This window comes from Pelodiscus sinensis, chromosome 4 (assembly GCF_049634645.1).
Source record: "Pelodiscus sinensis isolate JC-2024 chromosome 4, ASM4963464v1, whole genome shotgun sequence".
Taxonomy (NCBI): Eukaryota; Metazoa; Chordata; order Testudines; family Trionychidae; genus Pelodiscus; species Pelodiscus sinensis.
Window position 1 is genome coordinate 130,799,605 of NC_134714.1, and position 20,929 is coordinate 130,820,533.

The window sequence follows — 20,929 nt, forward strand, 5'->3', positions numbered from 1 at the left end:
CCCAGCAACGCTCCTTTATCAGCGGGGACAACGCGCTGGGTCGATGTAGCTCTAGCTGGGTTGAGAGAAAAGCCCCAACACTTCCCTCCGCAGGGATGTTAACGTTTGGGGAACAAGTCTCCCTTCACCCCCAGCTGCATCCGGCCAGTGCCCTTCTGCTGCCGCCTTGGTCTAGCTGGAGCTAATTTAACGACAGCCCATGATGTTCCCAGACTTCAAGAGGATCAAGTTCCTGATTCAGGAGGGATCGTTATGAGCTCCCAGAAATCTACTGAACCTTCTGTTTGAAATTTGGTTTGATGCATCACAGGAACCAGAGTTATGTAAAGCCTGCGGGGTGGTTCCCTTAATAGCCTCCCTATCCTAGAAGACCCCCAGGGCAGTGTTCCCTCTAAATGTTTCCATCCATGTGTGGAATAAATTTTGATCTCTGCACCAAGGCATGGTCAGGTGTGCACCACCCCTAGAAACACATGCTGTTGTCAGCTGCCACCCATGGGCGCTTTACTAATTAGCAGGGAGGCATTTGAATGTCCTCTGGGCAGCTGCCCAAGTGCCCTGCTCCTGGGACATGAGAATATCAGAGTGCATTGTTGACAAACAGGCCCTTATGGAACATTAACTCAGCCCTGGAGCCAAGTGCCTGCCCTCTTTATCCTGCTGTGGGACCTCTGATCACTCATGCGTTTTTATGCTGCCCTCAACAAGAGCTCACATTCCCTGCAAAGCAGAAGTGGGGACAGGCCCAAGGTCACGTTGCCCCCCCCCCCTTGCTAGCCAATGAAGCACGAGCTGCTTTCAGGTTAGGGGTCGGGTAGCATCTCCCACACACCCCAGAGACAGGATGCTCCCTCAGGGTCTCATTCACAGAGTAGACATGATGCAGCCCTGTGTCCTGGGTGGGTCAGTGGGTAGGATCTCCCCTCCCGCACAGCCTCATGCAGGGTCAGGGTGGCCAGCCCAGGATATGGGAAGGGGGAGCTTGGCTGGAGGAATCCCCAGTGACTGCTCCCCCTTTCCCATCACCACATGGCCCCACAGGGATACCTGTGACTTAGCAAGATAGAAACAGCCCTGAGGGGACGTCAGCTTCCTTCCACTGCACACTGGGACCTGCAGCATGGGTGCAGTGAATGGACGCTGTCTCCCTGTGCTACAATTACACCCAGAACAGGGCTTGCAAAGTGGAAAGAGGTGGAGACTGGGACCTAGTTTGGAGAGAGGGACAGGGAGAGGGTCCTGGGCCAGAGACCTGAGGGGTACGGGTATCTATGCCCAGCTTGCTCCCTGTCTCTCTAGGGCAGGGGCGGGCAATAATTTTTTATGGAGGCCACTGCAAATTTTGGAAAGTGGTGAAGGGCTGCACTTTTCTGTGGGAAGGGGTTGTGGGGTTTGGGACAGAGGTTGGGTGCAGAATGGAGCTCAGCATAGGGGACTAGGGTGTGGGACAGGCTGTGGGGTCTGAAAGGGAGTTTGGGTGAAATAGGGGGCTGCGGAGGGAGCAAGAGTGAATTTTGACCTGGAGGAGGGATATGGCAGGGGTTGCAGGCTCTGGGAGGGAGTTGTGATCTGACGTGGTATTTGTGTTCAGAGGACTTGGGTGGTGACCTAAAGCAGGAGGGGGTAGTGACCTGGAGTTGATAAGTGAGAGAAGCTGGGGTGCCAGAGGCAGGCTCTGGCCTGGAATCACTTTTCTGAGGTGGCTCCCAGCCAGCAGCCCAACAGGGTCTCTGAGGCAGGTTCCTTCCTGCAGCAGCATAAATGCTCCAATCACCAGGTTAGTGGCGATACTGGGATGGTCTCTTGCTCTGGTTATACATAGGAAAATTAAATGTACTTGAAAGGTCTTAGTTCCATCTGGATATGGAGCTTTGTGAAAGAAAGAAAGAAAGAAAGAAAGAAAGAAAGAAAGAAAGAAAGAAAGAAAGAAAGAAAGAAAGAAAGAAAGAAAGAAAGAAAGAAAGAAAGAAAGAAAGAAAGAAAGAAAGAAAGAAACCCCATGTCAAAATGATATATAAGAATTGGAAAAGGTTCAGAAGAGAGCTATAGGACAGCTTCCATATGAGTAGAGCTTAACAAGATTGGAACTTCTCCAATAAGAAGAGAGAGGGCTAAGGGGGATCACAGTCTCTTAGAACACTAGAACTGGAAGGGACCTCGAGAGGCCATCGAGTCCAGTCCCCTGCCCTCACTGAGTATGGAATGGTTTATGGGTTTTAAATGCGCAAAGGAAAGTCATCAAGGGTGTTTCCAAGGCCTCAATGGCTGTTTACATATGATTTTCCCCAGATTTTTGTCCTTAAGTCTTAGCAGTGGTTGATCTTAGGAAGTCACATGACCTCCCTAACTAGTATGGACTGGCCAGGTAACTTCCCATGCAAAAGTGGGAAACACAATAGGAATTAAAACAATAGGAAACTAGTAGGTCTTGGTCTTTGTCAGTCTGCTGTGGCACACCCAAGGGAATGAACTAAAGCAGTGGTCTCCAACCTTTCAGGGCTGCTGGGTGTCTGGGGGTGGGGCCACACACGCACCGCGCGCTGGGCCAGGGGCCGCCCATGCGTCGGAGGCTGGCACCATGCCTGTGCTGCATGCCGGGGGGGAATCCGGCCCAGATGATTCGGCAGGTGCACATAAATGCCCTAGCGGGCACCATGGCGCCTGCAGGCACCGCATTGGGGACCACTGAACTAAAGACTGTAGGGAGAGGAACTTCCCTGGTTTTGAAGGCTTAGCTGTAAAAGGAACAGCTTTAGGGTGAGTTTGTATTGAGGTTTTAATGTCGAATTAGCTATGTGTTTTCTGTTGTTTTGAGTTTGTATTCTACATTGCTCTGCCTTCTCCCACTTATATCCTACAGCTTGTACTCAATAAAACCACTTTTAGTTACTATCAAGCCCAGTGTAAATAACTATTACCTGTGGGAACAACTGGTGTACACATTTCCCCTTTACTTGTTACAGAGGGTTTACCTGAGTAATTCATTGGGGTTCTGATCCCATTTCTAGAGTGCTATCCCAGGAGCTGGGCCCAAAACTGCATTTTCCTTGGACCTGAAAAGATTCAGTGTCTGTTCTGTTTCTCTGAGTGGAGTGAACCAGGAACCTCAGCTCTGTGTCTTGGCTGGGGGAGACCAGGTGAGAAGCCCCAGAGAGAAGGAAGGTGAGTGGCAGTGGCCTTCTCAGCATCCCAGGAAGCCCCCCAAAGGGTCTTCTGTGACCGCAGCCCGTCACACTGATATAGTTATGATGAATACAGCAGACACTCTTGTCCATATGTGCCAATAGGATATATAATAATTATATATACCCCATATCCAGACACTGCAAAGTAAAAGTGTACAGAAGAAGAGTACGGACTGAGGGCCCTTGATTTTTCTTCTGATTATATGTCAAGTCTTAGGCTGAATAGATTAGACCACTGGGGGAATGTGAAAGGTTTGAAACCACAAAAGCACGTTACTAAAAAAGAAGCATCTGGCTAAGGTCAGACTCAGGCTACGTCTAGACTACAAGCCTCTTTCGAAAAAGAGTGTCTAGATTACAGCCAGTCTGAATGCTCTTTTTCTAAAAAGTAAAGTTCACATTCAATAAGGCCTTTTTTTGAAAGAGAACTTTCGAAAAAAGGGGTTATTCCTCGTAAAATGAGGTTTTCCACAATTGAAAAAACTGCTGCATTCTTTTGATTTACTTTTGAAAGAACATGGCAGCAGTCTAGATGCAGGGTAAGTTTTTTTTTAAAAAGGCCACTTTAAAAAAAAACAAAAAACCCTGTAGTCTAGACACACTCTCAGTGACACAAGGTCTAGAAAACGGGAGCGATGAGGGAAGACTGAAAGAACTGGGCTTGTTTAGTTTAGAAAAGAGAAGACTGTGAGGGGCCATAATAGCAACTTTCAAGTATCTAAAAGGATGTGTCGAAGAAGGAGAAAAAATGTTCTCCTTGGCCTGTGAGGATAGGACAAGAAGCAATGGGCTTAAACTGCAGCAAGGGAGATTTAGGTTGGACATTAGGAAAATCTTCCCATCTGTCAGGGTGGTTAAACACTGGAATAAATTGCCTAGGGAGGTTGTGGAATCTCCATCACTGGAGATAGTTAAGAGCAGGTTAGACAGACACCTGTCAGGGATGATCTAGCTGGTGCTAGGTCCTGCCATGAGTGCAGGGGATGGGTCTTAATGACCTCTCAAGGTCCAGTTTAGGTCTAGTGTTATATGTTTCTATCCAGGGTGCATATGTTCTGGGTTAAGAAGGACTGGCAGACTGCCATGAAGAGGGAGCTGAGGGATCGCTACCCCTTCCTGCTTCTTCACATGGGAACTAACAATACGGCAAGAATGACCTTGAGTGGGTTACCGTGGATTATGTAGCACTGGGAAGAAGGATCCAAGAATTTGGAGCACAAATGGTGTTCTCGTCCATCCTCCCTGTTGAAGGGAAAGGACTGGGCAGGGATCGTCAAATTGAGGACGTAAATGCGTGGTTGTGCAGGTGGTGTCGCAGAGAGGGCTTTGGCTTCTTCGACCATGAGACTCTGTTCCGGGCACAAGGATTGTTAGGAAGTGATGGGATCCACCTAACCAAGAGAGGAAGGAGCATCTTCGTGGCCAGGCTTGCAAACCTAGAGAGGTTTAATGAGGTTAGTTGGGGGACGGTGACCAAAACCCTGAGGGGAGTGGGAAAGTCGGATACCGGGAAGAAATGCAAAGAGGAACGAGCAACAAAGGAGGACCCCTGATTCAAATGGACAAGATAGGGCGATCAACTGGTTATCTGAGGTTTTTGTACATTAATGCGAGAAGCCTGGGCAACAAACAAACAAGCCTGGCCCAGTCCAAGAAATGTGATTTAATTGGGATAACAGAGACTTGGTGGGATGACTCATGGGGGACTTTAATCACCCTGACATCTGTTGGGAAACCAATACGGCAGTACACAGGCAATCCAGGAAGTTTTTGGAAAATGTTGGGGATAACTTCTTGACACAAGTGCTGAAGGATCCGACCAGGGGCCCTGAGCAGCTTGACCTTTTGCTCACAACAGGGAGGAACTAATAGGGGAAGTAGAGGTGGGTGACAACCTGGGAAGCAGTGATCATGAGATGGTAGATTTCAGGATCCTGACCAACGGAAGAAAAGAGAGTAGTAAAATTCACACCTTGGACTTCAAAAAAGCAGGTTTTGACTTCCTCAGAGATCTGATGGGCAGAATCCCCTAGGATGCTAACATGAAGGGGAAAGGAGTCTAGGACAGCTGGCAGTATTTTAAAGAAGCCTTATTGAAGGCACAAAAAAAACCCATCCCGACATGTAGCAAGAGAGGCAAACATGGTAGGAGTCCAGATTGGCTTACGGGGGAAATCCTTGGTGAACTTAAGCACAAAAAGGAAGCTTACAGAAAGTGGAATCTTGGACAAATGACCAGGGAGGGGTTTAAATGTATAGCTCGAGAATGCTGGGGGGTTATCAGGAAGGCAAAGGCACAGATTGAAGTGCGACTGGTTAAGGATGTGAAGGATAACAAGGTTTCTACAGGCATGTTAACAAGAAGAAGGTGATCAGAGAGAGTGAGGGGTCCCTACTGGATGAAGGAGGTAACCTAGTGACAGATGATGTGGGGAAAGCTGAAGTACTCAATGCTTTCTTTGCCTCTGTATTCATGGACAAGGTGGGCTCCCGGACTAATGCGCTAAGTGATGCAAGATGGGAAGAAGATGGACAGCCCTTGGAGGGTAAAGAACAGGTTAGGAACTATTTAGAAAAGCTAAACGTATGCAAATCCATGGGTCCGGACTTAATGCATCCGAGGGTACTGAGAGAGTTGGCAAATGTCACTGAGGAGACTTTGGCCATTATCTTTGAAAAGTCGTGGAGATTGGGAGAAATCCCGGATGACTGGAAAAAGGCAAATGTAGTGCCCATCTTCGAAGAAGGACGATCCAGGGAACTATAGGCCGGTCAGTCTTACCTCGATTCCTGGAAAAAATCATGGAAGGGATCCTTAAGGAATCCATTTTGAGGCACTTGGAAGAGAGAAAAGTGATTAGGAATAGTCAGCATGGATTCACAAAGGGCAAGTCGTGCCTGACCAATCTGATTAGCTTTTATGATGTGGTAACTGGCTCTGAGGATGTGGGAAAGTCAGTGGATGTTATATACCTTGACTTTAGCAAGGCTTTTGATACGGTCTCCCACAATATTCTTGCCAGCAAGTTAAGGGAATGTGGATTGGATAAATGGACGGTAAGATGGATAGAAAGCTGGCTAGAAGGCCGGGCCCAGCGGGTAGTGATCAATGGCTTGGTGTCAGGATGGTGGTCGGTTTCTAGCGGAGTGCCCCAAGGTTCAGTTCTAGGACCGGTTTTGTTCAATACCTTTATTAATGATCTGGATGAGGGGATAGATTGCACCCTCAGCAAGTTTGCGGATGACACTAAGCTAGGGGAAGAGGTAGATATGCTTGAGGGCAGAGATAGGGTCCAGAGTGACTTAGACAAATTGGAGGATTGGGGCACAAGAAATCTGATGAGGTTCAACAAGGACAAGTGTAGAGTCCTGCACTTGGGACGGAAGAATCCCAAGCATTGTTACAGTCTGGGAACCAACCAGCTAAGTAGTAGTTCTGCAGAAAAGGACCTGGGGGTTACAGTGGACGAGAAGCTGGATATGAGTCAACAGTGGGCCCTTGTAGCCAAGAAGGCTAATGGCATATTAGGTTGCATTAAGAGGAGCATTGCCAGCAGATCCAAAGATGTCATCATTCTCCTTTATTCAGCTCTGGTGAGGCCACATCTGGAGTACTGTGTCCAGTTCTGGGCCCCCCACTACAAAAAGGATGTGGACGCATTGGAGAGGGTCCAGCAGAGGGCAACCAAAATGATTAGGGGGCTGGAGCATATGACCTACAAGGAGAGACTGAAGGAGTTGGATCTGTTTAGTCTGCAGAAGAGCAGAGCGAGGGGGATTTGAGAGCAGCCTTCAACTTCCTGAAGGGAGGTTCCAAAGAGGCTGGAGAGAGGCTGTTCTCAGTAGTGAGGGATGGCAGAACAAGGAACAATGGTCTCAAGTTGTGGTGGGAGAGGTCCAGGTTGGATATTAGGAAAAACTATTTCACTAGGAGGGTAGTGAATCACTGGCGTGGGTTCCCTAGGGAAGTAGTGGAGTCTCCATCCCTAGGGGTTTTTAAGTCTCGGCTTGACAAGGCCCTGGCCGGGTTGATTTAGTTGGGATTGGTCCTGCCTAGGGCAGGGGGCTGGATTTGATGACCTTCTGAGGTCTCTTCTAGCTCTATTATTCTTTGATTCTATGAAAGGCAGATGTGATAACTGTTCAGTACAGTTCATTCAGTGCTGCGAAAGGAAACTTCAAACTGCACTAAAGATGAGCAGGTGGTGACGAGAATTACAGAAGTACTGGCAGATGTACCCAGGGTTGCTTGGGTCTTTAACTGAAGCAATTAAAAAAATGAAAAATGTACGTGCTTTATTTCAATGACTGTATTTTTTGAAAATGAAGGCTGAAGTGAGGGTTCGGGATAAGGAGACAGGTGGGTGGTTCAGGGCAGAGGGTTGGGAGGGGTGAGGGGACTCGAGGCAGAAGGTGGGGCCTTGGGGCAGGGTGAAGGAGCTGGGCTGCAGAAGTCAAGGCAGATGGGAGGTGCAGGACTCGGGGAGGGTGCTAAGGAGAGGGGATTGGGAGGTGAGAGTGGAGCTTACAGGGCCTGCCTGTGGAAGCAAGGGGGGTGCTTCACCAAATAAAATTAATGGGTAGCAGGTTTAAAACTAATAAAAGAAAGTTCTTCTTCATACAGCGTGTAGTCAACCTGTGGAACTCCTTGCCAGAGGAGGTTGTGAAGGCTAGGACTATAATAGAGTTTAAAGAGAAGCTAGATAATTTCATGGAGGTTAGGTCCATAAAAGGCTATTAGCCAGGGGATAAAATGGTGTCCTTAGCCTCTGTTTGTCAGAGGCTGGAGAGAGATGGCAGGAGACAAATCGCTTGATCATTGTCTTCGGTCCACCCTCTCTGGGGCACCTGGTGCTGGCCACTGTCGGCAGACAGGAAGCTGGGCTAGAAGGATCAGTACGGCTGTTCTTATGTTCTTATGTACTGCTCTGATGGTGGCTGCGCTCCCTAAAGGGCAGCTCCTCTAAGGAGGGAGGGGATCCAAGTCTGTGCACTTGTTGGGTGGGAGCTGGGGCTCTGCAGGCCCCCCTGGCCTGCAGCCTATCTTGTGGAGACAGCCCCTAGTCTGCTGCTGCCTCCCTGGCCTGGGAAAGTCTTGCTTGGGTCAGTGACATCCTCCATCCTGCAGCCTGTTGTGGAGGGAAAGGGGGAGATGCTGTGTGGGCTGGCCCTAGCCTCCAGCTGTCCCTTGTCCTGCAGCTGGTCTGAGGGGGCAGTGGCACTTCAGGGTCTACCCCAGGCCTCAAACTGCCCTCTCTGTCCTACAGCCTGCAGCCTAACAGCTCCTGGACTGAATCAAACTCCTCCATAGCAGCCTGGCTCCCTTTCTGTTCCAAAAACCAAGGTAAGAGTCCACAGACTGCCGAGCCTCTCTTCACACCCATGGAGAGACTTCCTTCCTGGTTTCCTCAAGGGTTCCTGGGAATTGTAGTCTCTGGGGCTAGATTGCAGCACATAGGATCTTCCCAGAGAATAAGCAGAGGCACCTTTAGTAAGGGGACTACATCAGTATGGTGAGAGAAAAAATGTGTATCATGTATCTAAGGGTACGTCTAGACTACAGGCTTTTGTCGACCGAAGTTTTGTTGACAGATACTGTCGACAAAGCTTCTGTCGACAAAGAGTGTCTAGACTACATTCAGTTCTGTCGACAAAGCAAGCTGCTTTGTCGACATGGCAGTGTAGACGCAAAGGACAGTTTAGATGCAATAATGCCTTCTGTCGACAGAACTCTGTCGACAAAAGGCGTTATTCCTCATAAAATGAGGTTTACCAGCATCGACAAAACTGCTGAGTTCTGTCGACGTTATGTCGACAGAACTCAGCGGTAGTGTAGACACAGGTTTAGTTTTGTCGACAAAAGTCCACTTTTGTCGACAAAACCCTGTAGTCTAGACACACTCTAAGGGAGCAGGGCTGAAGCACAAGGTCTATAGGCTGAGTCTTCACCACACTAGGCCATATTGCTAAGACATGCTGGTCTATGTGCCATTGGTATGCCACAGAAATGCTTTGGCATGCACCTGGCTTGCCCAGGAATCACCTCAAAGGGCATAAGATCTGTGGAGGCGAGGCAGCAGAAGTTCCCTGAATATCATCAAAAGAGTGGTAGTAGGGATGCACTGGCATCTGCCAGTTTCTGTAGCATTTGTTTGATGGGGTGAGGTTTCTCTGTCCTGCACTTTGCTGTCTATTAGAACAGGCAGTTTCAAAAAACCTGCAAACGTTTTGGAACACTTGTGTTGAGCAAAGCAGCTGTTTATTTAGTCACTAATGGCTGCCCATATGCCCTTCCCTTGTCAGGTTCTCCTCTGGGAGATACAAAACTGCGGCGGGATTGCTGGTTCTCTACTGTTGATCGTTAGGGGTCCTCGTTCTGTCCCCTTCTAGAAACTCTGCATCTGAACAATGGCAGCAGAGACTTAGAAGCAGTAGCCACTAGAGACAAAGCCACAGGGGTGTGCCATCACATTAAATAAAACACAAGGCCGTACCTCCCGCTCCTAGTCCCTGTCCCAGGGCTATCGGTTCCATGTGCCCTGTCCTCACATTGACAGCATGGGCCTGTCCCTAACCTTCCTCCTGCAGCCAACTGTAGCAGCTCTGTCTCTCACTTGCCAATCCAAGGGCTTAGAGCAAGTTTCTCAGCACATGGGCCAGGCTCATCCTTGGCACCAACTTATAATCAATCAATGACTATCACTTACTTGGCCTGGTGTCGGGATTCACCCTGTAGTACAGTAGCCGAGAGGCAGCAGCACTGTGACAGAAACAAGAGACAGGCATATTATTGCCTAGTGCACTGAAGGCCACAAACAAAGCAAACCCTAGTCCTGTCTAAAGTCTGGTTCATATATGCATGCAGGCCAGGCCAAAAGTAGGGGGAGGGGCGTTTTGAGAGTCAGGAATGCTTGCACAATCATGCATAAATTGTACAGCACAGCAAAACCAGGCCAAGAAGACCAGAAACAACCTGGTACTAGTACATCCCATTTTTGATAAGTGAAAAATTCCAGAGACAGACGAAAAGCTATTAATTAAAAGCTTTTGCAATACCCTGAGTAGCAAAACGTACCCTAAATATTGGCATACTAAGTATCTCACACAAAATATGATTAATTGGTAGATATTACTAGAATGACCAAGTCGAGTATAAATATAGGGGTAGAAAACCTAATCAGTGGGAGGGATTGGGTAAGGTGTCCCCACTTCTTTACTCACTGCAACAAGAAGGTGAACCACTTCCTACCACCCGGAAGCACTGAGGATGCCTCTGAACGTGGGGGAAAGAAAGATATCACAAACTCCTGTCTGACAATTGTTAGGGTAATAGCATTGGAACTGCATGTGATTTATAAAAATAAGTACATGTACATTCATATTCTTAAAATCGAATATCTTGTGTAATGTCTTAGGTGTAGGTATTATTATATTATATCTGTACTAACTATCCCGTGTATTGGAATAGATCTGTGTAACCTCACATTGCTTTCCTTTACTATTCAATACACAATAAAGTTAATAAGAGTTTATCTTAGGTGTTCTACTGGCTCCTCTCATATTTAAAAATCAAACCACATGACACCTGCTCTATGATTTCCTTCCCAGCCACAGGCGAGTCAGCCTGCTCTAAGGCCACTAGCCTAACACATGACCCTGAGGGAGTTTCCACAGATACATAGTAAATCCATTTTAAAAGTATGTTTAAAAACTAAGTAGGGACCATTGCTGCTGATAGAGAACACAGGAAGTCAGCTGCAAAGGAAGACAGGCCCATCAGGGTGGCTGTGTCTAGACTGCATCCCTTTTCCGTAAAAGGGATGCAAATTAGACACATCGCAATTGCAAATGAAGCAGGGATTTAAATCCCCCCGCTTCATTTGCATAAACATGGCTGCCGCATTTTCCGGCACGGAGCATTGCCGGAAAAAAGCGACAGTCTAGACAGGGATCTTTCGGAAAATAAAGCCTTTTACAAAAGATCCCTTATTCCTCTTAAAAATAGGCCAGCCGAAGGCTCTGAGAGAGGAGCACTGAGGTGCTAATTTCCTGACACAGGAGTGAAAAGACAGACAAGTTTTTCAAAGGTCCCTCCCCACGTTGCTGGCTCCAGTAGGTGGCTGAAGCGAAACTGCTCCGGGGCAGCGATCGTGGGCGGCTCAAACTTCCAACAATGTGCAGGGGGAGCTGTAAAATTTTCCCACAGTGCACTGCAAAGTGCTAGAGGCACCACGTTTTGGGAGGGGCTCCTCCACATGGCCATTTTGCCTCAGGGCTGCAGTCTGGATGCCAGCGGCTCCCAGTTCGAGCCCACGTTAGAAACGCTTTTAAAAAACAGTGCACGTGGGTTAAAAACCAGTGCAGATGCTCGCCCCTAGAGTGCGGTAAAATGGGTCCGATGACAGGAAACCACTAGCCCTGGGTTTACGCTGCAGGGGAGATTAACGTCCGTGGGGAGGTCTAGGTTGGATCTTAGGAAAAACCATTCCCCTAGGAGGGCGGGGAAGCACTGGGATGGGGTCCCTAGGGAGATGGTGGAATCTCCCCCCTAGAGGCTTATAAGTCCCGGCTGGATGAAGCCCTGGCCGGGATGGCTGACTTGGGATTGGGCCTGTCTTGGGCAGGGGGCTGGACTCGATGAGTCCTGAGGTCTCTGCCAGCCCTACGATTCCATGAGCCCCTCTGCTGCACTGGAAGCAAGGGCTGGAGGGGTCTGGGTCATGGCTCCTTGCATGCTCCTGTCTGATGAGGCACATGCTGCTTTCTAGACGGCCTGTGACTCTAAGCTGGCCCACGTGGCAAAGTGGGTCACTTCTAGTACTTGAAAGAGAACAGCAATAGTCGCTCAGGGGACTGACGCAGTCAGGACTCTCGCAACATCACCCGGGCCTGGGAAGGGTTGAAGTGTGAGCCACAATGGCAGGGTGCGATACCTGTTCTGTACATCCTGGCTGAGCTGTTCTTCTTGCATCTGCAAAAGGAGAACAGAACAGATCATTTCCCAGGGCGACTTCCACAGCATTTCTTAAATCCCACCAGTGGAGGCGTTGAGGGAAGCTGAAGGCGATATCTCTTACACACTTATGGCTGTAGCTGCGACATACCCTACGTCTTCGCTTTAGCACCAGTTCCTGGGAGAGGAACTTACTCTGCTCTGTTCCCGCAGCAAGGAACGATGATGCAAGGGACAGGACGCTAACCAAGGACTTGGGACATCTGGGTTCAGTTCCCTGCTCCACAGAAAATTCAGTTCTCAGACTTCCCATCCCGGGGTAACAAATTGCTCTCCTTAACAACTGAGGGCAGGACAAGAAGCAATGGGCTTAAATTACATCCAGGAAGGTCTAGGTTGGACTGTAGGAAAAGCTTCCTGTCAGGGTAGCTAAGCACGGGAACAAATTACTCAAGGAGGTTGTGGAATCTCCAGCACTGGAGGTTTATCAGAACACGTTAGACACACAGCTGTGAGGCACGATCTAGGCAATACGCAGTCATGCCTCAGTGCCGGGGACTGGACCAGATGACCTTTCCTGTGTAGTAGTGCACTGCAAGACCTCAGAGGAGAGGAAGTGGGTGCTGCCTGCGAACGCTCAGGATACTATGTATATTTATACACACACGCACATACGTAAATTTGCTAGTCTCTATTGTCTACACTGCATTCCCCTTTTGGGAGAGGAAGGCAAATGCAGCTGAGAGAAAGTGCAAATGTAGCGCGGGTTTGAATTTCCCGCGCTTCATTTGCATAATCGCGGCCGGATGCTATTTCGAGATAAGAAGCGCTGTTTAGACGCGGTTATTTCGAGAAAAGAAACCCTTCTTTCGAAATAACCCTTAAACCTCATTTTAGAAGGAGTAAGGGTTATTTCGAAAGAAGGGTTTTTTCTCAGAATAACCGCACCTAAGCAGCGCTTTTTATCTCAAAATAGCGCATTTCAAAAAAGCGTCCGGCCGCGATTATGCAAATGAAGCGCGGGAAATTCAAATCCGTGCTTCGTTTGCAATTTCGTTTGCCTGCATTTGTATTCCTCTCTCGAAGGAAGAAGGCAATGTAGACATACCCTCAGGTGCTACAGGACTACAGGATTTTGTTTCTGAGTATGGTCTTTCAACCAGCTGTGCGCCCATGCAGTAATTGTTTCATGAAGATCACGTTTCCCTAGGCTATGTCTAGACTGCAAGCCTCTTTCGAAAGAGGCTCTTTCGAAAGATACTTTAGAAAGAGCCTCTTTCGAAAGAGAGCGTCTAGACTGCACGTTGAACTTTCGAAAAAGCGGCTTGCTTTTTCGAAAGAAAGCATCCAGTGAGTCTGGATGCTCTCATTCGAAGAAGCCCTATTTACATTGAAGAACGCCTTCTTTCGAAAGAGGAACTTTCGAAAGAAGGCGTTCTTCCTCGTGAAATGAGGTTTACCGCCATCGAAAGAAAAGCCGCGTTCTTTCGATTTAATTTCGAAAGAACGCGGTTTGAGTCTGGACGCAGGTGAGGTTTTTTCGAAAAAAGGCTACTTTTTTCGAAAAAACCCCTGAGTCTGGACACAGCCCTAGTTTGCTTATGAGGATTTCAGGTAAGACCACGTCACAAACCTTACTAAAACCAAGGCATTTCATCTCTGCTGCTTCCACCCACCCAGTAGCTCAGTGAACTCGCCAAGGACCGAAGTTAGGGTGGGACGGGCAGGAGTTTTCTTTCTGGAACATTTTCGGCAGATAGAGAGTTTAGACAAATCTATCAGCCATCGTGCATCATGAGCTTGGCACACACGGGGAGGAACTGCAGAGGCAATTCATGCAGGAGGACAAGGAATGTTTCCAGAGGTTATGCAGAATGTGGGGTATTATTATTTGGGATTTCGAATGTCTCCGATTTGTACGTTTTAGGTTCATTAAATTTTTCTAGTTTTGACTCAAAACCCATTGCCCACACACAGCCCAAGGAATTATATACTTTTCCTGCACCCGCAAGCGCATTTTACCTCTTGCCCCTGGGTATCAGCAGAGTGGTAGCAGCGATCGTTTCCACATGACTCTCTGTCACTCAGGTACCGGTCACCGTGCATTCCCCAAGAATGGTGACAAGGCGCCACAGAGCTCGTAGTCTGTGTCCTGAAACAAAATCCAAGTGACCAAGTTCCATGGTTAATCATCTTGTGTTTTCACTGCACGCCGAGTGTCATAAATCACAAAGTCCTATCACAAACTCACAGCAACTTCGGCTCACCAACCTTTTCAGCAATAATGACTTTTCAAAGATCTAGTCCATAGAACAACACCCGCTTTCAAGAGCACTCTACTTCTAACCCGCTGACATTTCAGTCACTTTCAGTACAAGCAAAATGCAGGACAATGTAGCACTTTAAAGACTAACAAGATGGTTTATTAGATGATGAGCTTTCGTGGGCCAGACCCACTTCCTCAGATCAAATAGTGGAAGAAAGTAGTCACAACCATAGATACCAAAGGATACAATTAAAAAAAATGAACAAATATGAAAAGGACAAATCACATTGCAGAACAGGAGGAGGATGCAGGGTGGGGGGGAGGGGGGAAGGAAGGAAGGTAAGTGTCTGTGAATTGATGATATTAGAGGTAGGGAGAGTGGGATGTTTGTGAGTTAATGGTATTAGAGGTGATAATTGGGGAAACTGTCTTGGTAATGGGTGAGATAGTTCAAATGTTTGTTAAGTCCTTTTTGGAAAGTGTCGAATTTTAACATGAATGACAGTTCAGAGGATTCCCTTTCAAGTGCAGATGTAAAAGGTCTTTGTAGCAGAATGCAGGTAGTTAAGTCATTGAGAGAGTCATATAAGAGAGACATCCTTCTAAACATTCTCCCCAGCCACAGGGAAAGAGAATGAGGGTGATGTTAAAATGAAAGTCTCACTTTATACTTTTCATTTTAAATATTGTAACTGTCTTTGTTTCCTTCTTTTTCTGTACTTTTAATGGATTCTGGACAGGACTGTTCTTGGGGGAGGAAGACTGGGCCACTGCCCAAGATGCTATGATTGGAGGGCAAGGGGTGCCAGGCAGGTATCTCTCACCAACCTTAGCTGTTGACTGTCAATGGGCTTATTGGGAGGCGTGGCAACATTTAGAGAGAGTGGAGGGACCGAGCAGCAGAAGGGAGAGAGGTTTTAGACACTGAAAGTCCAGTGGCTCGGCAGAGGTAAGGCAGGCTTCTTGCCTACCCTGGCCCAGTGCCACTCCTGGAAGCAGTAGGCATATCCCTTCAACCCCTGGGATCCTATGAGGGTCTCTGTGTGGTACAGTTCACCAGCAAAGACCTAATCCAATGGCTTTAATCTTGTGTTTAAATGTACCTTATAAGAACAACATCATCTGCTCTGAAAGTATTTAATCAAATCAGAGCAGTAGGGCAGAATTCAATAAGCCTTGTTTAAAGTATCTAGCAATATTAGGTAGCTATAGGGAAAGGGTTGATTGATTCAAATATCTTGGAAGCACAATAAGCCAAGATGGTGAGTGCTCTGAGGAAATAAGAATAAGGCTTGACAGAGTGAACTCAGCTTTCTTTAAATGTAAGAACGTTTGGAAATGTAATACCATATCCTCACATACAAAACTAAGAGTCTTCCTCACGGTTGTTGCAGCCATAGCAACCTACAGCAGTGAAACTTGGCAACTCAAGAAAACAGAGGCTCAGAAGTTAGGTGTGTTTCATCAGAAGTGCTTATGGAGACTATTAGGAGGCGACGAGGAAAGAAAAATGAATGAATGGGTCAGAAAACTGGCTAAAGCAAGGTCTCTATTGCAAATAACTTTTAAGAGAAGACATCAATGACTAGGACATGTGTTAGGAATGGATCATAACTGACTACTGATTATGGCTGTCAGTTGGAAGCCAGAAAATCCAACAAGAAAGAGGGGCAGACCTGGGATAACTTGGAAGTGTACGATTATCAATGGCATCTATAAATTTAAATGGGAGGACTTAATGTCACAAGGCAGCTGATAGGCAAGCATGGAGAATATGGGAAGCCCAATGTAGTGAAAAGCACAGGATAGTATAAGATCTAAAGGTAAGATATTAGGAACTGTGGCATTTAATCCCTGTTCTAAAAGATTTACCCATGTCTTAAATCTAAGGATGTGTTGGACTCCTCATGTAGTTGAAGTGAGTGTTAGTAGTAATCATGTTGATTGCATCTGTGACTAATGGTCCAACAAGAATGGGTCCCATTATGCTAAACACAGAAGTACACAGCCCAAATGAACAAAATAGACAGCAAGAGAGGGAAAGAGCATAACACACCAGTAGAATCAACAATATCCCAGCAGCAAATGACATGGCAGTTCCATGACAGTTTTAGAAGATGGAGGATGGTTTTGGTTAGGATCATATAGGCTCACATGAAAAGGGAAAGAAGGGTAAAGAAAGGGGATGGAAAAGATGTGACAAAAATCATAGAACACTAGAACTGGAAGGGACCTGAAGAGGTCATGCAGTCCAGTCCCCTGCCCTCACAGCAGGACTAAGCACTGTCTAGATCATCCCTGACAGGTGTCCAACCTGCTCTTAAATATCTCCAGAAATAGAGATGCCACAACCTCTCTGGGCAATTTATTCCAGTGATTAACCACCCTGACAGTTCGGAAGTTTTTCCTAATGTCCAACCTAAACCTCCCTTGCTGCAGTTTAAGCCCATTGCTTCTTGTCCTGTCCTCAGAGGCCAAGGAGAACAATTTTTCTCTCTCCTCCTTGTGACACCCTTTTGGGTACTTGAAAGCTGCTGTCATGTCTCTTCTCAGTCTTCTCTTTTCTAAACTAAACAAGCCCAATTCTTTCAGTCTTCCCTCATCACTCATTTTCTAGACCTTTCATCATTTGTGTTGCTCTTCTCTGGACCTTCTCTAATTTCTCAACATCTTTTTTAAATGTGGTGCCCAGAACTGGACACAATACTCCAACTGAGGCCCAATGAGCGCAGAGTACAGCAGAAGCATGACTTCTCGTGTCTTGCTCACAACACACCTGTTAATGCCTCCCAGAATTATTGTTTTTTTTTCAGCATCATATTGTTGATTCATATTTAGCTTCTGATTCACTATGACCCCTAGATCCCTTTCTGCATTACTTCATCCTAGACAGTTGCTTCTCATTCTGTATGTGTGAAACAGATTGTTCCTCACTTAAGACACGAATCTTAAGAGAGTAAGGAGTGGGATCAAGCAGTCAGCACAGGATAGAGACTGTCTCCTTCTCTACTTATCTTCTTGTCTCTGGGGAAAAGTATGAAAGCTTCCTATTTAAGATTTAGCCACAATCAACTGGTCTGCTGTTTTAGAGCACCACCAAGGATGTGTAGGGTTAACCAGTTAACTGTTACCCAGTAAGTATCAGCCTTACTGGGGTATCTGGTTAATTGGAGGCATGGCCAGACAGAAGCAGTACACTCTGCCTGTGGTGTGGTGCGGTGGGCTCAGCCCAGTCTGGCTGGAGCAGCCCCTGCCTGCAGCACACCATATGTGTGTGGGGGGGAGACTGTTTCAGCCTGGTTAGCCCAACACACCATGGTATGGGCAGGGGAAAGAGCTCCAGACTGGCTGCAGTTAACTGTAGTCTTTGGAGGGAGAGAAGGGACAGGGACAGGTCCAAGTAGAGGGCAGGGATCAGGGGCAAGGTGGGGCAAAGGCCCACCACAGCCTCCTCACTACGGGTGTGTCTAAACTACATGGCTCTGTTTATGGAGCCATGTCGATTAGGCAGGACAGCAAAGGGAGATGAAGCGGCGATTTAAATAATCGCCGCTTCATTTAAATCAAAATGGCCGCCATGCTGTGCCGATCAGCTGATTGTTGGCACAGCGCGGCAGTCGAGACGTTTCCAAGGCTTACAGGATCTGCTGATGAAGGGTTCTGGGGTTGGCAGATCCCCGTCTAGACTGCCACGCTGTGCCGACAATCAGCTGATCGGCGCAGCTTGGCGGCCATTTTGATTTAAATGAAGCGGCGATTATTTAAATCGCTGCTTCATTTCACTTTTTCAAGTAAACTAATCTACATGGCTCTGTCGATTGAGCCATGTAGTTTAGACGTACCCTACAAGGGCTGGCACCTTAGATCCCTCTTATCTCTGTGGCTGCATGGCCACACAGCCGCCTAACAAGCCCCATGCAGGGGCTCAGGGCAGCCACTCAGAGCACAGCCTCTGTCCATCTCCCAAACTTTTTTTGCTGTTGGGGAGATGGACCTCTCTTCCTGCCATGGTGCCCAACTCAGAGCTGTCCCACAGCTGCTGTGGCTGGGGAACAGGGCCCCTCCTCTAGCTATGCCCACTGGAGCTGCAGAAGCCATGGAGAGGTGTTTTTCACCTGGCCCCAAGCTGCTGTGGTGAGAAAGGGCTGAGACTGACCTCTCTCCCCAGGGCACTCTGCAAACTGAACCCCTCATTCGCAGCCCTACCCCACAGTCCACACTCCCAGCCAGAGCTCTATCTCAGCACCCAAACCCTCTGCCCCAGCCCAGAGTCTCGTCTCTTCACTAAATCCTTGGGGCCATCCCCACCACTGTTGTTTGTGTGCAGAATGGTTTTTGTTTTGTGATGCGTCACCTCCTTAATGGTGCACATAATAAAAGTCATTCTGCATGTGGACATACAAAATTAGAAGGAAGGATGGCTGGCAGCACCACCGACTATCATTCTATTAAGGGGGTGAAGGGCAGTGGTCCCTGTCAGCTGGGCACTTTTGCAACCACTTACGAGAGATTCCAATGCTGCCCAGATGATTAACAAAAAGCCCACTGCTAGGTTTTGTTTATATTGGTGGTGCACATCAACACAGACTCAGTGCACATAAAATTTATTCTGCACATAGATGGAAAAGAATAGAAAGAACATTGGTGGTGGTGGTGGGGGATGAAAAATACAGACCAAAGTGTAAACCCTGTTAGGGAAGTGAACCTGCAATAAATGCCAAGTGGTGCTGGCTCCTGGCTGGACTCTAATCAACCAAGAAAGTTTTGCTTTTAATGGGAACTGAAGTGAACAGGTTTTCTTTTGACCCTCCTACGGCTCACCAAATGCATGCAGAGAGCACTGGTGAACATGGTGCTTATCACAAGTGAAGAGATTAAAAAATTGAGTTTCCCTTATTAAAAACCACCTTACCCCAGCCATGATTGGTATTCCTGGCAATACTGCTAGGTTATAAAATGCCCTTTGAACATCTGGGACTCTGCAAATAAAACCTATGTTATGACTGTTTTTTATTTTAATAACACTAACTCTTTTGCATGTTTTTTTTCTCCATCCTTGGTTTCACACTGCCTGGTTTAGTTCATCTATTGTTAGATCAGACATCTTTCCAGGTTCATGCACGTTTTGATACATGCTAATCAAGCACATAAGGAAAAACTTAAAAAACAACAAATAGTCTGGTAGCACTTTAAAGACTAACAAAACATGTAGATGGGATCATGAGCTTTCATGGGCACAGCCCACTTCTTCTGTTAGATAACTGAAGAAGTGGGCTGTACCCATGAAAGCCCATGATCCCAGCTACATGTTTTGTTAGTCTATAAAGTGCTACCAGACTATTTGTTGTTTTTTAAGTTTTTCCAGTTACAGACTAACTCGGCTAGCCCTCTGAACCTCAAGCACAGTAGGGTTAGGGGCAGCAAGCTGAAAGGGCCTCACAGCCAGCTGGATTGAAAAGTTCTATTCTCCCTTTAACAAAACAGGCGTCACTAGACAATCGGCTCCATTGACTCTGGCTCACTCCTTTCACCCAGTCTCCTTCATATCTTCCACAGCCCCCCGCACGCTGTGAACTAGCTCCTTTCACAGGCATTCTCTTCAGGTAATGCTCTCCTCTGTGCCCGGTCACCACAACTCACCTTTTTGCACAAGTTACTCACCAGTGTGTGAATTAGTCCCCTGAACACAGCTTGGAGAAGGACGCTGATGGCTGAGCCTTCCGGACAGACTCAACTGGGAGGGGAGTTTGAAGCAGCTGCTGCTGTAACTTTCACTTTCGGTATGACCCAGCAGATTGTGGAAATACTTTGCTGCACTTTCCCTCTTAGCCCACTAGAAGGAGCAGTGGCTCTTGGCTGGCAGGAAAGTTACTGATAACTGAACGCTTCTATAGCTGCAGTGACATGTGAAATTGTTCCTCCAAAAACCAACCAAACAAAAAACAACAACAAAAAAATACCCCTCCCCCTCAGGCCTGTTCTTGCCCTGCTGGATGTTACATCTAGACCCAGGCTTCTTGCACAAGAAGCTTTTTGTGGAAGAGACCTCGCTTCTTGCGCAAGAGAGCATCCACACTGCAAAAGCGTATAGAAAAAGCGATCTGCTTTTTCGAAAGAGAGGGTCCAGACGGAATGGACACTATCTCGCATGTAAGTTGCGATTGCTATGGACAGAATGGCCACCAGGGCACCTGTGCTTTTTCCTCTTTCCTCTTCTTGCACAAAAAGTTCCTCTTCCCCGTCCACACATGCCTTTTTGCAAAGAGCTCTTGCACAAAAAAGCTTCTTGCTCATAGAATGAAGAATATTAAAAACCAGAAAAACCCTTGGATCTTTCAATTTACTTGAGCAAAAATGTGCTTGAGGTGTGGATACTCCAGGTGGTGGAATTATCCCGATTTTGTATAGCGGGAACTGAGGCACAGGGAGACTTAGGGCTGGTCTATGCTACTACTTAAGTCCATGTTGCCCAGGGGTGTGAAAAAAACACACATGTACCCCAAGTGATACAAATTACAGTGACCA

At 47.2% G+C, this 20,929-nt stretch overlaps 1 protein-coding gene across 4 annotated transcripts in view; it reads right to left on the reverse strand.

Annotated features, from left to right (window-relative positions):
- LOC102463945 (ubiquitin carboxyl-terminal hydrolase 48-like) overlaps positions 1 to 20,157 on the reverse strand; it is a 92,148-nt gene extending 71,991 nt beyond the window's left edge. For 2 of the 4 annotated variants that reach the window (XM_075928939.1, XM_075928935.1), the window contains exons 1-4: positions 20,066 to 20,157; positions 14,161 to 14,290; positions 12,119 to 12,156; positions 9,893 to 9,945 (exon numbers count right to left, since the gene is read on the reverse strand). In XM_075928939.1, coding sequence (XP_075785054.1) covers positions 9,893 to 9,945; positions 12,119 to 12,156; positions 14,161 to 14,244 — 175 coding nt within the window. In that variant the 5' untranslated portion in view covers positions 14,245 to 14,290; positions 20,066 to 20,157. Of the gene's footprint in view, positions 1 to 9,892; positions 9,946 to 12,118; positions 12,157 to 14,160; positions 14,291 to 20,065 lie in introns of those variants that run through there. The other 2 variants (XM_075928936.1, XM_075928937.1) reach the window with 2 other exon arrangements.
- Positions 20,158 to 20,929: the final 772 nt, after the last annotated feature.